At 44.3% G+C, this 12352-nt stretch overlaps 1 protein-coding gene across 11 annotated transcripts in view; it reads left to right on the forward strand.

Moving 5' to 3' along the window:
* The window catches only part of TRIM9 (tripartite motif containing 9), a 131095-nt gene that overhangs the window by 85482 nt on the left and 33261 nt on the right, over nt 1-12352 (forward strand). For 6 of the 11 annotated variants that reach the window (XM_087421675.1, XM_087421720.1, XM_087421716.1 and 3 more), the window contains exons 6-7: nt 7103-7260; nt 8416-8554. In XM_087421675.1, the coding sequence (XP_087277801.1) occupies nt 7103-7260; nt 8416-8554 (297 nt within the window). Of the gene's footprint in view, nt 1-7102; nt 7261-8415; nt 8571-9367; nt 9399-12352 lie in introns of all 11 variants that reach the window. The other 5 variants (XM_087421706.1, XM_087421668.1, XM_087421689.1 and 2 more) reach the window with 3 other exon arrangements.

A 12352-nucleotide genomic window follows, 5' to 3' on the forward strand; every position in this document is an offset into this window, starting at 1 on the left:
AATTGCTCTGTCCAGAACCTCCACTACTGTGTTGAGTAAGAGTGGCGAGAGTGGCCACCCTTGTCTTATTGCTGTTTTCAGAGGGATGGCTTTCAGTTTTTCTCCATTGAGTATGATGTTGGCTGTGGGTTTGTCATATATGGCCTTTATTATGTTAAGGTACTTTCCTTCTATACCCATTTTGTTGAGAGTTTTTATCATAAATGGATGTTGGATCTTGTCAAAAGCCTTCTCTGCATCTATTAAGATGATCATATGGTTTTTATTCCTCATTTTGTTAATGTGGTATATCACATTGATTGATTTGCGGATGTTGAACCATTCCTGTGTCCCTGGTATAAATCCCACTTGCTCATAGTGTATGGTCTTTTTAATGTATTGTTGTATTCGGTTTGCCAATATTTTGTTGAAGATTTTTGCATCTGTGTTCATCAGGGATATTGGTCTGTAGTTTTCCTTCTTAGTATTGTTTTTGCCTGGCTTTGGTATCAGGGTGATGTTGGCCTTGTAGAATGTGTTGGGAAGTGTTCCATCTTCCTCTATTTTTTGGAATAATTTGAGAAGGATAGGTATTAAGTCTTCTTTGAATCTTTGGTAAAATTCTGCAGAGAAACCATCTGGTCCTGGACTTTTATTTCTTGGGAGGTTTTTGATTACTGTTTCAATCTCTTTACTTGTGATTGGTCTATTCAGGTTCTCTATTTCTTCTTGATTCAATTTTGGGAGGTTGTATGAGTCTAAGAATTTATCCATTTCTTCTAGATTGTCCAATTTGTTGGCATATAGTTTTTCATAGTATTCTCTTATAATGTTTTGTATTTCTGTGGTATCTGTCATAATTTCTCCTTTTTCATTTCTAATTTTATTTATTTGAGCCTTCTCTCTTTTTTTCTTGATGAGTCTGGCTAAGGGTTTGTCAATTTTGTTTATCTTCTCAAAGAACCAGCTCTTTCTTTCGTTGATCCTTTCTACTGTTTTTTTTATTTCAATTTCATTTATTTCTGCTCTGATTTTTATTATTTCCCTCCTGTTGATTTTAGGCTTTGTTCTTCTTTTTCTAATTCTGTTAGGTGTAATTTGAGGTTGCTTATTTGGGCTTCTTCTCATAAGGTGGGCCTGTATTGCTATGAGTTTCCCTCTCAAGACTACTTTTGCTGCATCTCATATAAGTTGGTACGGTGTATTTTCATTTTCATTTGTCTCTAGATATGATTTGATTTCTCCTTTAACTTCATCAACGATCCATTGGTTGTTTACTAGCATGTTGTTGAGTCTCTATAGCTTTGTCACTTTCCCGGTATTTTCCTTGTAGTTGATTTCTAGCTTCATGGCATTATGGTCGGAAAAGATGCTTGTTATGATTTCAATCTTCTTAACTTTATATAAACATGCCTTGTTTCCCAACATGTGGTCTATTCTTGAGAATGTTGCATGTGCGGTTGAGAAGAATGTGTAATCTGCTGTGTTTGGATGGAGTGCTCTATATATATCTGTTAAGTCCATTTCATCAAGTTTTTCATTTAAGTCCATTATTTCCATACTGATTTTCTGTCTGGATGATCTGTCTGTTGATGAGAGTGGGGTGTTAAGATCCCCTACTGTTATTGTGTTGTTAATATCTCCTTTTAGGTTTGTTAGTAGTTGCTTTATGTACCTTGGTGCTCCTATATTGGGTGCATATATATTTAAAAGTGATATGTCTTCTTGGTGGAGTGTCCCTTTTATCATTATATATTGCCCCACTTTGTCTCTCATTACCTGTTTTATCTTGAAGTCAACTTTGTCTGATATAAATATGGCAACGCCTGCTTTCTTTTGTTTGCCGTTAGCTTGGAGTATTGTCTTCCATCCTTTCACTCTGAGCCTGTGTTTGTCTTTAGAGCTGAGATATGTTTCCTGGAGGCAGCATATTGTTGGGTCTTGTTTTTTAATCCATCCCACCACTCTGTCTTTTGATTGGAGAGTTCAGTCCATTTACATTTAGGGTAATTATTGATATATGGGGGCTTATTGTTGTTATTTTAGCTCTCTTTTTCCAGTTCTTTTGCATTTCTTTTGTTTCTCATCCCATGTGTTTCGGACTACCAATTCAGTTTGGTAGTTCTGTATGGGGGTTCTCTTAGTTTTTCTCTTTCTTTATCATGTGTGATTCTGTTCTGATTATTTGGTTAGTGGTTACCATGAAGTTTGTATAAAAAATCTCGTGGATGGGATAGTCCATTTTTTGATGCCTCTTATTCCCTTAGACTAAGTTGATTCCATCCCTTTCCTCTTCCCCTTCTAAGCTATTGTTGTCACATCTTATTCCTTCTTGTCTTGTGAGTTCGTGTGTAACATGATGAGGTCATATTTATGCTTGGTGCTTACCTTCCTTTGACCTTTGGTTTTATAATTGTTTGCTAATCTACTTTGATAGAGGACTGCAATTTTTCTGGTTTTGTCGACCTATTTTCTTCCTTGTTCAAAACTTTGAATCTCCTTTCTCTTTTTTTTCTCGTGGAGGAGGGCCTTCTTGAGCACTTCTTGTAGTGGGGGTCTTGTGGCAATGAACTCCCTTAGCTTTTGTTTATCTGGGATAGTTATTATTTCTTCATCGTATCTGAAGGATATTTTTGCTGGATAGAGCATCGTATCTGAAGGATATTTTCGCTGGATAGAGTATTCTTGGCTGAAAGATTTTGTCCTTCAGAATTTTGAATATATCATTCCACTCTCTCCTAGCCTGTAAGGTTTCTGTCGAGAAATTGGCTGAGAGCCTGATAGGAAATCCTTTGTATGTTATTTTTCTTGGTCTAGCTGCCCTTAATATTTTTTCTTTGTTGTTGACTTTTGCCACCTTTACTACTATATGCCTTGGAGAGGGTCTTTTTGTGTTGATGTATTTAGGAGATCTATTTATTTCATTCACTGGTATTTCCAGCTCCTTGCCCAGGTTTGGGAAGTTCTTATCTATTATTTCTTTGAGCAAGTTCTCTGCTCCTTTTTCCTCTCTTCTCCCTCTGGAATACTTATAATCCTTATGTTGGATTTCCTAATTGAATCGAGTATTTCTCAGAGAGTTTCTTCATTTCTTTTTAGTCTTAGTTCTCTTTCTTCCTCCATCTGGAGAATTTCTGCATTGCTGTCCTCAATATTGCTAATTCTTTCCTCCATACTGTCAGCTCTGATGCTTAACGCTTCCAGATTCGTCTTTACCTCCTCTATTGTGTTTTTATCAGATTTCTTTTTTTTTTTTTTTTGTGAGGAAGATCAGCCCTGAGCTAACATCTGCCAACTCTCCTCTTTTTGCTGAGGAAGATTGGCCCTGGGCTAACATCTGTGCCCATCTTCCTCTACTTTATATGGGACACCGCCACAGTATGGCCTGACAAGCGCATCGGTGTGCATCTGGGATCCAAACCCAGGCCGCCAGCAGCGGCGCGCGTGCACATAACCGCTACACCAAGGGGCCAGCCTTTTATTTATTTATTTTTTTGTGAGGAAGATCAGCCCTGAGCTAACAGCTGCCAATCCTCCTCTTTTTGCTGAGGAAGACTGGCCGTGGGCTAACATCCATGCCCATCTTCCTCCACTTTATATGGGACGCCGTCACAGCATGGCTTGCCAAGCGGTGCATCGGTGTGCACCCAGGATCCAAACTAGCGAACCCCGGGCTGCCGCAGCAGAGCGCGAGCACTTAACCACTTGCACCACCAGGCCAGCGCCTCTAAGATTTCTGATTGGTTTGTGTGTGTGTGTGTGTGTGTGTGTGTGTGTGTGGGGAAGATCAGCCCTGAGCTAACATCCATGCCAATCCTCCTCTTTTTGCTGAGGAAGACCGGCTCTGAGTTAACATCTATTGCCAATCCTTCCCCTTTTTTTTCCCCCAAGGCCCCAATAGATAATTGTATGTCATAGTTGCACATCCTTCTAGTTGCTGTATGTGGGACGTGGCCTCAGCATGGCCAGAGAAGCAATGTGTTGGTGCACGCCCGGGATCTGAACCTGGGCCACCAGTAGCAGAGCATGTGCACTTAACCGCTAAGCCATGGGGCTGGCCCGGTTTTTTTTTTTATAGTTTCAGTCTCTTTTGTGAAGAAACTCCTGATTTTATTGAATTGTCTGTCTGTGTTTTCTTGTAGTTCATTAAGCTTTTTTATGATGGCTATTTTGAATTCTCTGTCATTAAGGTTGTATATTTCTGTGCTTTCCGGGTTGACTTCTGGGTGCTTGTCATTTTCCTTTTGGTCTGGAGATTTACTATATTTTTGCATAGTGTCTGTTGGTGTTGGCTTACTTTTCCTCATAGTGAAAATATGTGGTTGCAGTTTCTTCTTGCTGCTGCTGGGTGGGGGTCAAGGGCTGTGTATTCTGGCCTGCCTCAATCCTCGGGCACTCTTGTTGGCCCCTGGCTGATCTGAGGCGTGGCCGAGTGGAGGCTGCTGGGGGCAAGCATGGGAACAGCTGGGACTGGAGCACAGCTAGGCCGAAGCAGCTGGGGCTCAGGTGCGGGTGGGTTGAAGCAGCTGCAGCTGAAGTGCCGCTGGGCTGAAGAAGCTGGAACTAGAGTGCAGTGTGCCAAAGAAGGAGAAGCTGGAGCGCTGCTGGACCAAAGAAGGAGGAGCTGGAGCGCCGCTGGACCAAAGCAGGAGGAGCTGGAGCGCCACTGGACCAAAGAAGCTGGAACTGGAGTGCGCTGGGCCAAAGTTGCTGGCGCCAGGTCCGCTGGAGCCTGAGCACAGGCCAAGCCGAAGCAGCTGGAGCCGGGGGGAGGGGATGGTCAAGCCGAAGGAGCTGGGGCTGTGGCACGTGGAAGCCGGGGAAGCTGTGGCCGTGGCTTGGTCCATCTGGAGCAGCCGGGACTGTGGCGTGGTGGGGCCTGAGCTGCCGCTGCCTCTGGTGTGGGGACACAGGCTCATCCCTCTGCTGGTTGGGCCCAGGAACCTGGGGGCCGCTGCCTCTGGGGATGGGGCTGAGCTGAAGCACTGGTCAGGTGGGCCGGGTTGGGGAGGGGCGCTTACTTTCGCCTCCCCGATCTCAGAGGTTTCTCGCTTCGTAGGGTCACTCTCTGCTCTCCTGAGGGGCTAGCTAGTTGAAACTACCCTCGCAATAGTTCCGCTCCCTCTGTAGGAGGATCCCCACAGGCTGTGAGGGGTCTTGGAGAGCGCCAGTTTTCACACAGCGAGCTGCCCCTCCCCCTCCTCTGAGAGCCACGTGGTCTCAGTCTCTGGGTCACAGTGCTTGGGGAAGGGAGGGAGCTCCTCTTACCTCCTTCCACTTACTCTGGGGATTCCAGCACCTCAGTCCTCGGGTGTACGGCTGCCTAGGTGCCTCAGACGTCCCCTGCATTGTGTGAATAGCGTCTATTGGACTATGAATGTCCTTTTTGTTGTTTCTTAGAGGGGGAGAGTTCAATGGGGGAAGCTCACTCTGCCATGACACGCTAAAATGTATTCTTTATATAAGGAAGGAAACTTAATTGACAAAGTCAGTTCCTAACACATAAAATGACCTAGAGTTAACCCTCCACTTATAACTCCTAGGCGGTGCCTGTTTATGTGTAGACAATCACTAGAAGGAGTTATGTCTTCTGTCTCTTCCTCTTTCCATCCAGTCCTTAGTCTACTATTTATTGAACAAGGCAATAAATTGATCTCCTTTCCTCCAAATCCAGATGCTCTAGGACCTGTGAGGCTGCAGAAGCCATTGTTCTCTGATAAGATTCCACCTGAACTCTATGCCGTTGAAACCTGAAACGTGATTTCCCTTCCTAAACTGTCGCCTCCAATTAACTGGCTATTAATTTTTATTTAATTATATTTGGTCTAGTAACTCAGGCATGGTTTTCTTGTAATGTACACAGTCTTTTCTTAAGTGTAATTGTCTTAAGACAATAGACCTGCTTCCCCTTCCCATCACCCATCTTGTAGTCCCTGGGTTTGTTTTCTGGGCCATCTACCATAGAACCTGTTCCCTAAACTGATGTGAAGTTACCCATCCTCTTGGTTGGGGTGACTGGCAAGGAGCAGATTTAATTCAGTGCACGACACTCAGAGTCCAATTTTGGTACAGCATACCAGGTGTGCCACAGTTAACATTTGTTCATCTAAATGTCCCTGGCTGTGGTCTAGTTATTCTCTCCTGTGGTTAAAGTGCTACAAAAATAATGTGTTGGTGCTGAAAAAATATTTTAAGCAATTGGTAAAACACTGTTCTCAGATACATGTACTGAGTTCATATATGTTAGGAACCAGGATTATTCATTACTTAACTTTTCTGTCTGTGTGTCTGAAGACTTAACGAATTGGCAGTTTTAAGTAATGCAAAAGACTTTCAGCTCAAAATGGCGAGCAGGGAGGTGTTGTGACACCGTGACAGATTCTCACGAGGTCCTGAGGGCACCTGGACCCTCCCCTGCCAGGCCCTTTCTGCTCCCATACTGCTCTCAGGCTCAGCTGACTGTTCCATACCTGCAGAGGGAGTGTACTTGAGCTGATGCTGTTTTCAGGTGTATAGCTACCTTGCAAGAATGGTATCAAGTTCCTCAGAAGTTTCAAAACTGAGAAATCACTGTTGATGTCACTTGGAACCAAATATTCAGAAATCTACTGTTAGAGCTACTTATGTGCACAAGACCTAGAGTAGAATCACTAGTTAAAAAAATGATAGAACCTTAGAAATATAGTGGTTTCAGAGCTATTTCTCAGAATAGGCAGTTTCAAGTTTATAAACTGGGGTTTAAGGCTCAGAATAAATTTTATGATAAATTTATCATCATGTTATAGGTTAAATAGACTTTAGTGGGCTGGACTGGAAATCCATCCCCCATGTGAAACATTTCCCTCAGGGATGATGTCTTTGATGCTCAGGGAGGTGAGAACAGAGCAGTTGTCTCCCCTCAATAAGGCAGGAAATGCCACCACGAGCTTGTAAAGAGGCCCCGCAGTAGCTCAGGAACCAGTTCAATTCCTGGAGGCTCTGGGAGGGATCCTGTTAGGTCCCCCATGCACCCCGGGCTAGCTACTTACTCTCACCACGTGTTTATGAGGGGGCTGTTTATTATTCCAAGTTACTGAAATGTTTGCAATTCAGCAGAAGCAGGGTTACACTAATTTCTGTTTAGCTTCCCCTCCAGTCCCAGCAACCCCCATCCTACAGCTGGAGGAGTGTTGCACCCACAACAGCAGCGCCACGCTGTCCTGGAAACAGCCACCTCTGTCCACGGTGCCCGCCGAAGGATACATTCTGGAGCTGGATGACGGCAGTGGGGGTCAGTTCCGGGTAAGTGGAGAATCTACTACTAGTTAACCGGAACCAGCGACACCCTCAGAGGACCCACCAGCTTCCCCGCCCCTCTGGGGACAGACCCTCCCAGCAGGGCCTGCCTGCCCTTCACCTAACACCTGCTTTCTCCTTGTACCATCAGAGATGGATGAAGGAGTCTGAGTAGAAACTGTCCTGCCCTTCTAAGAGGAGGCGCGTGCAGTACTGCCAGCTCTGGAGTCAGACTGCCTGCATTCAGATCCGGATCCCCCCTCAGCTGTGTGGTGTGCCTGTTCTCACCTCTGAGCCTGCGGGTCCTCATTTGTAAAATGGGGATGATAATAATAACATGTACCGCATGCATTGTTGTTAGGAGTCTGTTAGATCGTCCATATAAAATTCTTAGCACGCTGCAATCCCAGACCCAATCTCCTGAGGTGTCGTTTTAAGGCTGTGCTTTGAATGCAAATTATTTTTACCCATTACATCAGCATAATATTGTAAAGTATGCGGCTAAAGAGGGAGGCAAATGCGTAACCTGTGCTGAAGACGCGTTATGCTAGGATTTATTTTAAGCCTTTGAAATGTCGTTCTTCCTCCCCTCCCTGCCTCCTCCCCCTCCCTCTGTACTTGATGAAACCCTACACTCCTGTGGCTGTGAGTGTGGTCTGTGTGGCAGTTCCTGAAGTTGTCAATGGAGTTACAAACACAGTACAGAGACCACCCTCATGTTTTCAAACCTGTTTTTCACAAATCCTACTGATGGATAAGGAGCTGAGTGGGTGTGACATACTCTACAAATTATAAGTTAAGAACAGTAAGCATAATGCTAAACACCCAATTTTCATTTTTTAAGCCCTAGCTGCTAATAACTCCCACTCATTGAGCTGCAGGCCCATGCTGAAGGGGTGGCCCTCTGCTGGTCAGTTTGCACATATGACCTTATGTAACCCTCACACCAGCCTCAGAAGGTAGGTATCATTGTCCCCATCTTACAGATAAGGAAACTGAGGCTAGAAGAGGTCAATCAGATGGCCCAGTATCTTGCAGGATTCGAGTCCGGATCAGGCTGACACCAGAGCGCTTGCTCCTAACCACTCTGCCACAGTGCCTCCCTCATGAGCCCTCACAAGGTTTGAGTCAAACGATGGCCTGTTGTTTGTTGACCCTCAGGAGGTATATGTTGGGAAGGAGACCATGTGCACCGTGGACGGTCTGCACTTCAACAGCACATACAACGCTCGTATCAAGGCCTTCAACAAAACGGGCGTCAGCCAGTACAGCAAGACCCTGGTCCTGCAAACGTCCGAGGGTAAGGCCCTTCAGCAGTACCCCTCAGAGCGAGAGCTGCGAGGCGTCTAACGTGGCTGCCAGCCCGGAGGTAACCCCACCACTGCCCACATTCTCAAGTGTTTCCATGACTCGCTCTGTGTTCTGGCACAGAGCTGCTGTTCCTCCTGCTTTAGAGAGCCTGTGGTGGTCTGTGGAGTGACCAAACCAAAGAGTCCACAGCGGCAGTTCACATGGCTTGGGCTGTCGGCTTCCTTTGTAACACTCTAAATGAGCTGCAGTTGAAGAAGCTGAAACATGAAGGCCTGAATGTGCCCCGTGTGGGACGTGTGTATCTAGGCTCTAGGGCAGGCTCCCATTCTCCACGACACACATCATTTGCCAGTTTGCCCCAGTGGTTTTCAATTGCCTTGTAGTGCTTGCTTGTTTCTGAGGGTGGGCCTGGGTTCTTTCCAGCTGTGGATTTGTCTGCCCGAACGTGTTTCCGGTGGGTGTGGGGTCCTAGAGCTGTTCAGAGGAGCCTGTCCCTCCAGCGCAGACCGCTGTCATTTCACACCCAAGGCTGAGGCCGGTGGCACAGGACTGGGGCTTCCTGTGGGCTCAGACAGAAAGAGATCAGCAGCTCCGCACGGCCTCGCCTTCCACCTTTGCCAGCCCCTCTAGGCGTGGTTGGGCTGCTGGGGCCCACCATACAAGGTCATTCTCTAGAGAACGCTCGCTTCTTGGCTATACTGTAAATATTTTGGTCATCAAAGGCAAGCCATCTCTCAGAAGAGAGGCTTGAGTTTGATGGCCAGGTATAACCTCTGAGGCGTGAACATTTTCGTTTTAAAAGCAATTGCAACACATGAAATTAAACCTATTAAGGGGTATTTCTGGTCGGTGCCAAAGCATTTTCAGACCTTCTAGGTCATTTTAATCATAGAAGTCACCCCCACCCCACCAGCATCCTCCATAACTTCCCTCTGCAGAACTAATTGTGTTGATTTTGTTCAAATTCAGGAAAAGAACTGTGGTGGTGTTTGTTCTTACTTCCCACAAACCTCAGCATGTGCCAATCACTCCTAAAATGGTTCACATGGTTAAAAACAAGCACAACTTCAAATCCCACAGCAAAGTTGATGGGCCCCTAGCCGTGAAAACCCTGCTTGGGGAGCAGCTGTAAATCCTGAGGGATGCTATTCAAAGAGAAGGATTTGTTGAAGGGAAAATGCCCACATGACTTGTTCCCATCTGGGTTACAGGGATGCTGTAGCGAGAGCCTCCCCCAAATGATCATTTTAGCAGCTTCTCTCTGGGATGACCTATCAGCTTGAGAGCAGTTGCCTCTTTTCGCAAAGTACCATGCTAAAATGCTGAAGCCCTCCAAGGGTTTCCTAGACGCAGTACAGAAGACCCCTCACAGTGGTGGCCTTGTTTCCCGTGTGTGTACAGGGCGGTTTGATTGAAGAGAGAAGCACATGCCATCAGAGCAGGGAGACAGTTTGCAGAAACATTGCTAATAAGTGTCATCAGACCTACCGGAAAACTATTTCTATTCATAATACATCATGGAAATCATACTATTCTGCTAAAATCAGTTGTTAGCATAGCAGCCTGAGCACTGATGTCTCTCTTTTCATCCTGCAGGAGGATGTAGTTTCTCAGTTTCTCTTAATGTTCATAAGATTATGGTGTCTAATAAATTACAGGATTGGAACTGCGATCCTTGGTACCACAGTCACAGAACTGGGGGTCGTTTCCTAAAGAAACTAATGGAACAAGTCCTCTTCCAGCAAAGAAACTGTACTGTAGAATTAATTTCCTCCATGAATTTTATATATTGTGTACAAATATAAGGTATGTACCTAAATACAAAGAAAGCCCTATCATCGTGTAGATACCAGTATTCTCTGTTACTGCACAGAAGTGATTTTCTCATGATGAAATAAAGTTCACACACATACTTTCTCCATAACTTTGGTTTGTTCTATTTGTTTCTCCCTCATTCTGATTCATTCCAACAGTGAGACAAGATTTAGAAAGCAAGAAAAAATATAATGAATAGCTTATTAGAAAAAAAAGATTTGATCAATCTGTAACAATAAAGAAAGCATACAGAATAAAAATTATACCTCTTTTTTGTTTTTTAGAGATCAATGAGAAAAATGCCATTAACTGAGTTTTGGTACATTAACTGAACTTATACCTTATTACTCATATTTCCTACAGTTCCTGGAAAGGTTTGCTTTGGATATTTTTAGTTTGCTGCTCTTGAGGGGTGATGGGGTGGTTTGTTCTGGCTTTCTACTTTAGCAAAATCTTTCATGTTCTTCTTAGCAAGAGTTAACCCTGTTCCAAAGTTCAAAACAAAAAGTCTGTGTCCCAGAAGGGTAGGATTTCATAGGTGACAGCAAGTCTAACTTGTGTTTACATGCATTTAGTCTAAGGTTTAAGTCACTGTCACTTATACTCTTTGAACTATTACAAAACCTTCTACTGACCTAAAGGAACATTGTGCAGGGAGATCAAATGTCCACATTGTTATGAATGCCTATCATTTTTTTCAAAAGCGAATTTATTTATCTATCTATTTATTGGGCCCTGTTGATAAGTGCTTGTGGTGTGCTATGCTGTGGGTATAGAGTGCTGAGCAGATGTCACCCGGCTGTCACGGAGCTCATGGTCTAGGAAGAGAGACAGGCCTTAAATAGACACACAAATAGTTACATATTTACAAATTATGATAAACACTATGAAAGAAGGAGAATTATGTCTTCCTCCATAAGGAAGTTGTAGAGGGGAATTGGTCAGGAAAACAATTTAAGTAATGGAAATTATAAAGAATGTGTTGTTAAAACAGAAAAGAAGGGGCCGGCCCCGTGGCACAAGCGGTTAAGTGCACGCGCTCCACTGCAGTGGCCCAGGGTTCGCAGGTTCAGATCCCAGGCGCGCACCAACGCACCGCTTGTCAAGCCGTGCTGTGGCGGTGTCCCATATAAAGTGGAGGAAGATGGGCACGGATGTTAGCTCAGGGCCAATCTTCCTCAAGAAAAAAGGGGGAGGATTGGCATCAGATGTTAGCTCAGGGCTAGTCCTCCTCACAAAAAAAAAAAAAAAAAAGAAGAGGAAAGTGCATTATTATGAGTTTGAACTTGCTGAGTTCCCTGAGAGCGGAGTTCCTGGGGATGTCCTAAGACAGCCATGCGAAGAAGGCCAGTTGCAGATCTAGACCAAATCACCCTGACTCAAGAAGAAGTATAACTGTAAGCAATTAAGAATTTTAATGAAATTTTACAATAAGGCCCACAACCCTAGTTGTGTATATCTTTAAAGTAATTCATTTAATAAGTAATTCATTTAATAGCCATTGTGGCTGTGTCACCGTCTCTGACACCATCTGTAAAAGAGGATCCGTTAAAAAATTATGTAACAAGGCCTTCTTAATACCTAGAGTTCTGGGGCTCATTCTGTGTCTGGGAGACTTTTCTCCTGCAAAAAAAAAAGTTTTTCTTTAGACCAGGCTGAGAACAGGATAGGAAAATTTTCTGTTTACTTTTTCCTGTTTTTCCTCCACCTATCTAAACAGACTGTACTTTTTTTTTTCAAATTTGGATAGAAAATGAAATAGACCAAAGATAATATTCCTGGGGCTCAAATAACTCACTGGGATATTCACTGGCTGGAAAGAGAAGGTCTGTCTGACTCCCCAGCTCTCTGACTTACTCCCCGCAGAGCCAGGGGTTGTTTCCTGCAGCCTTCCCAGCAGAGGTGGAGCTGCCACTCACTCATCCTTCAGGGGTATAGAACACAACAGTACTCTTTAACACGAAGCTTTGTG

This window comes from Ceratotherium simum, chromosome 3 (assembly GCF_057802395.1).
Source record: "Ceratotherium simum simum isolate JZ-2026a chromosome 3, ASM5780239v1, whole genome shotgun sequence".
Lineage (NCBI taxonomy): Eukaryota > Metazoa > Chordata > Mammalia > Perissodactyla > Rhinocerotidae > Ceratotherium > Ceratotherium simum.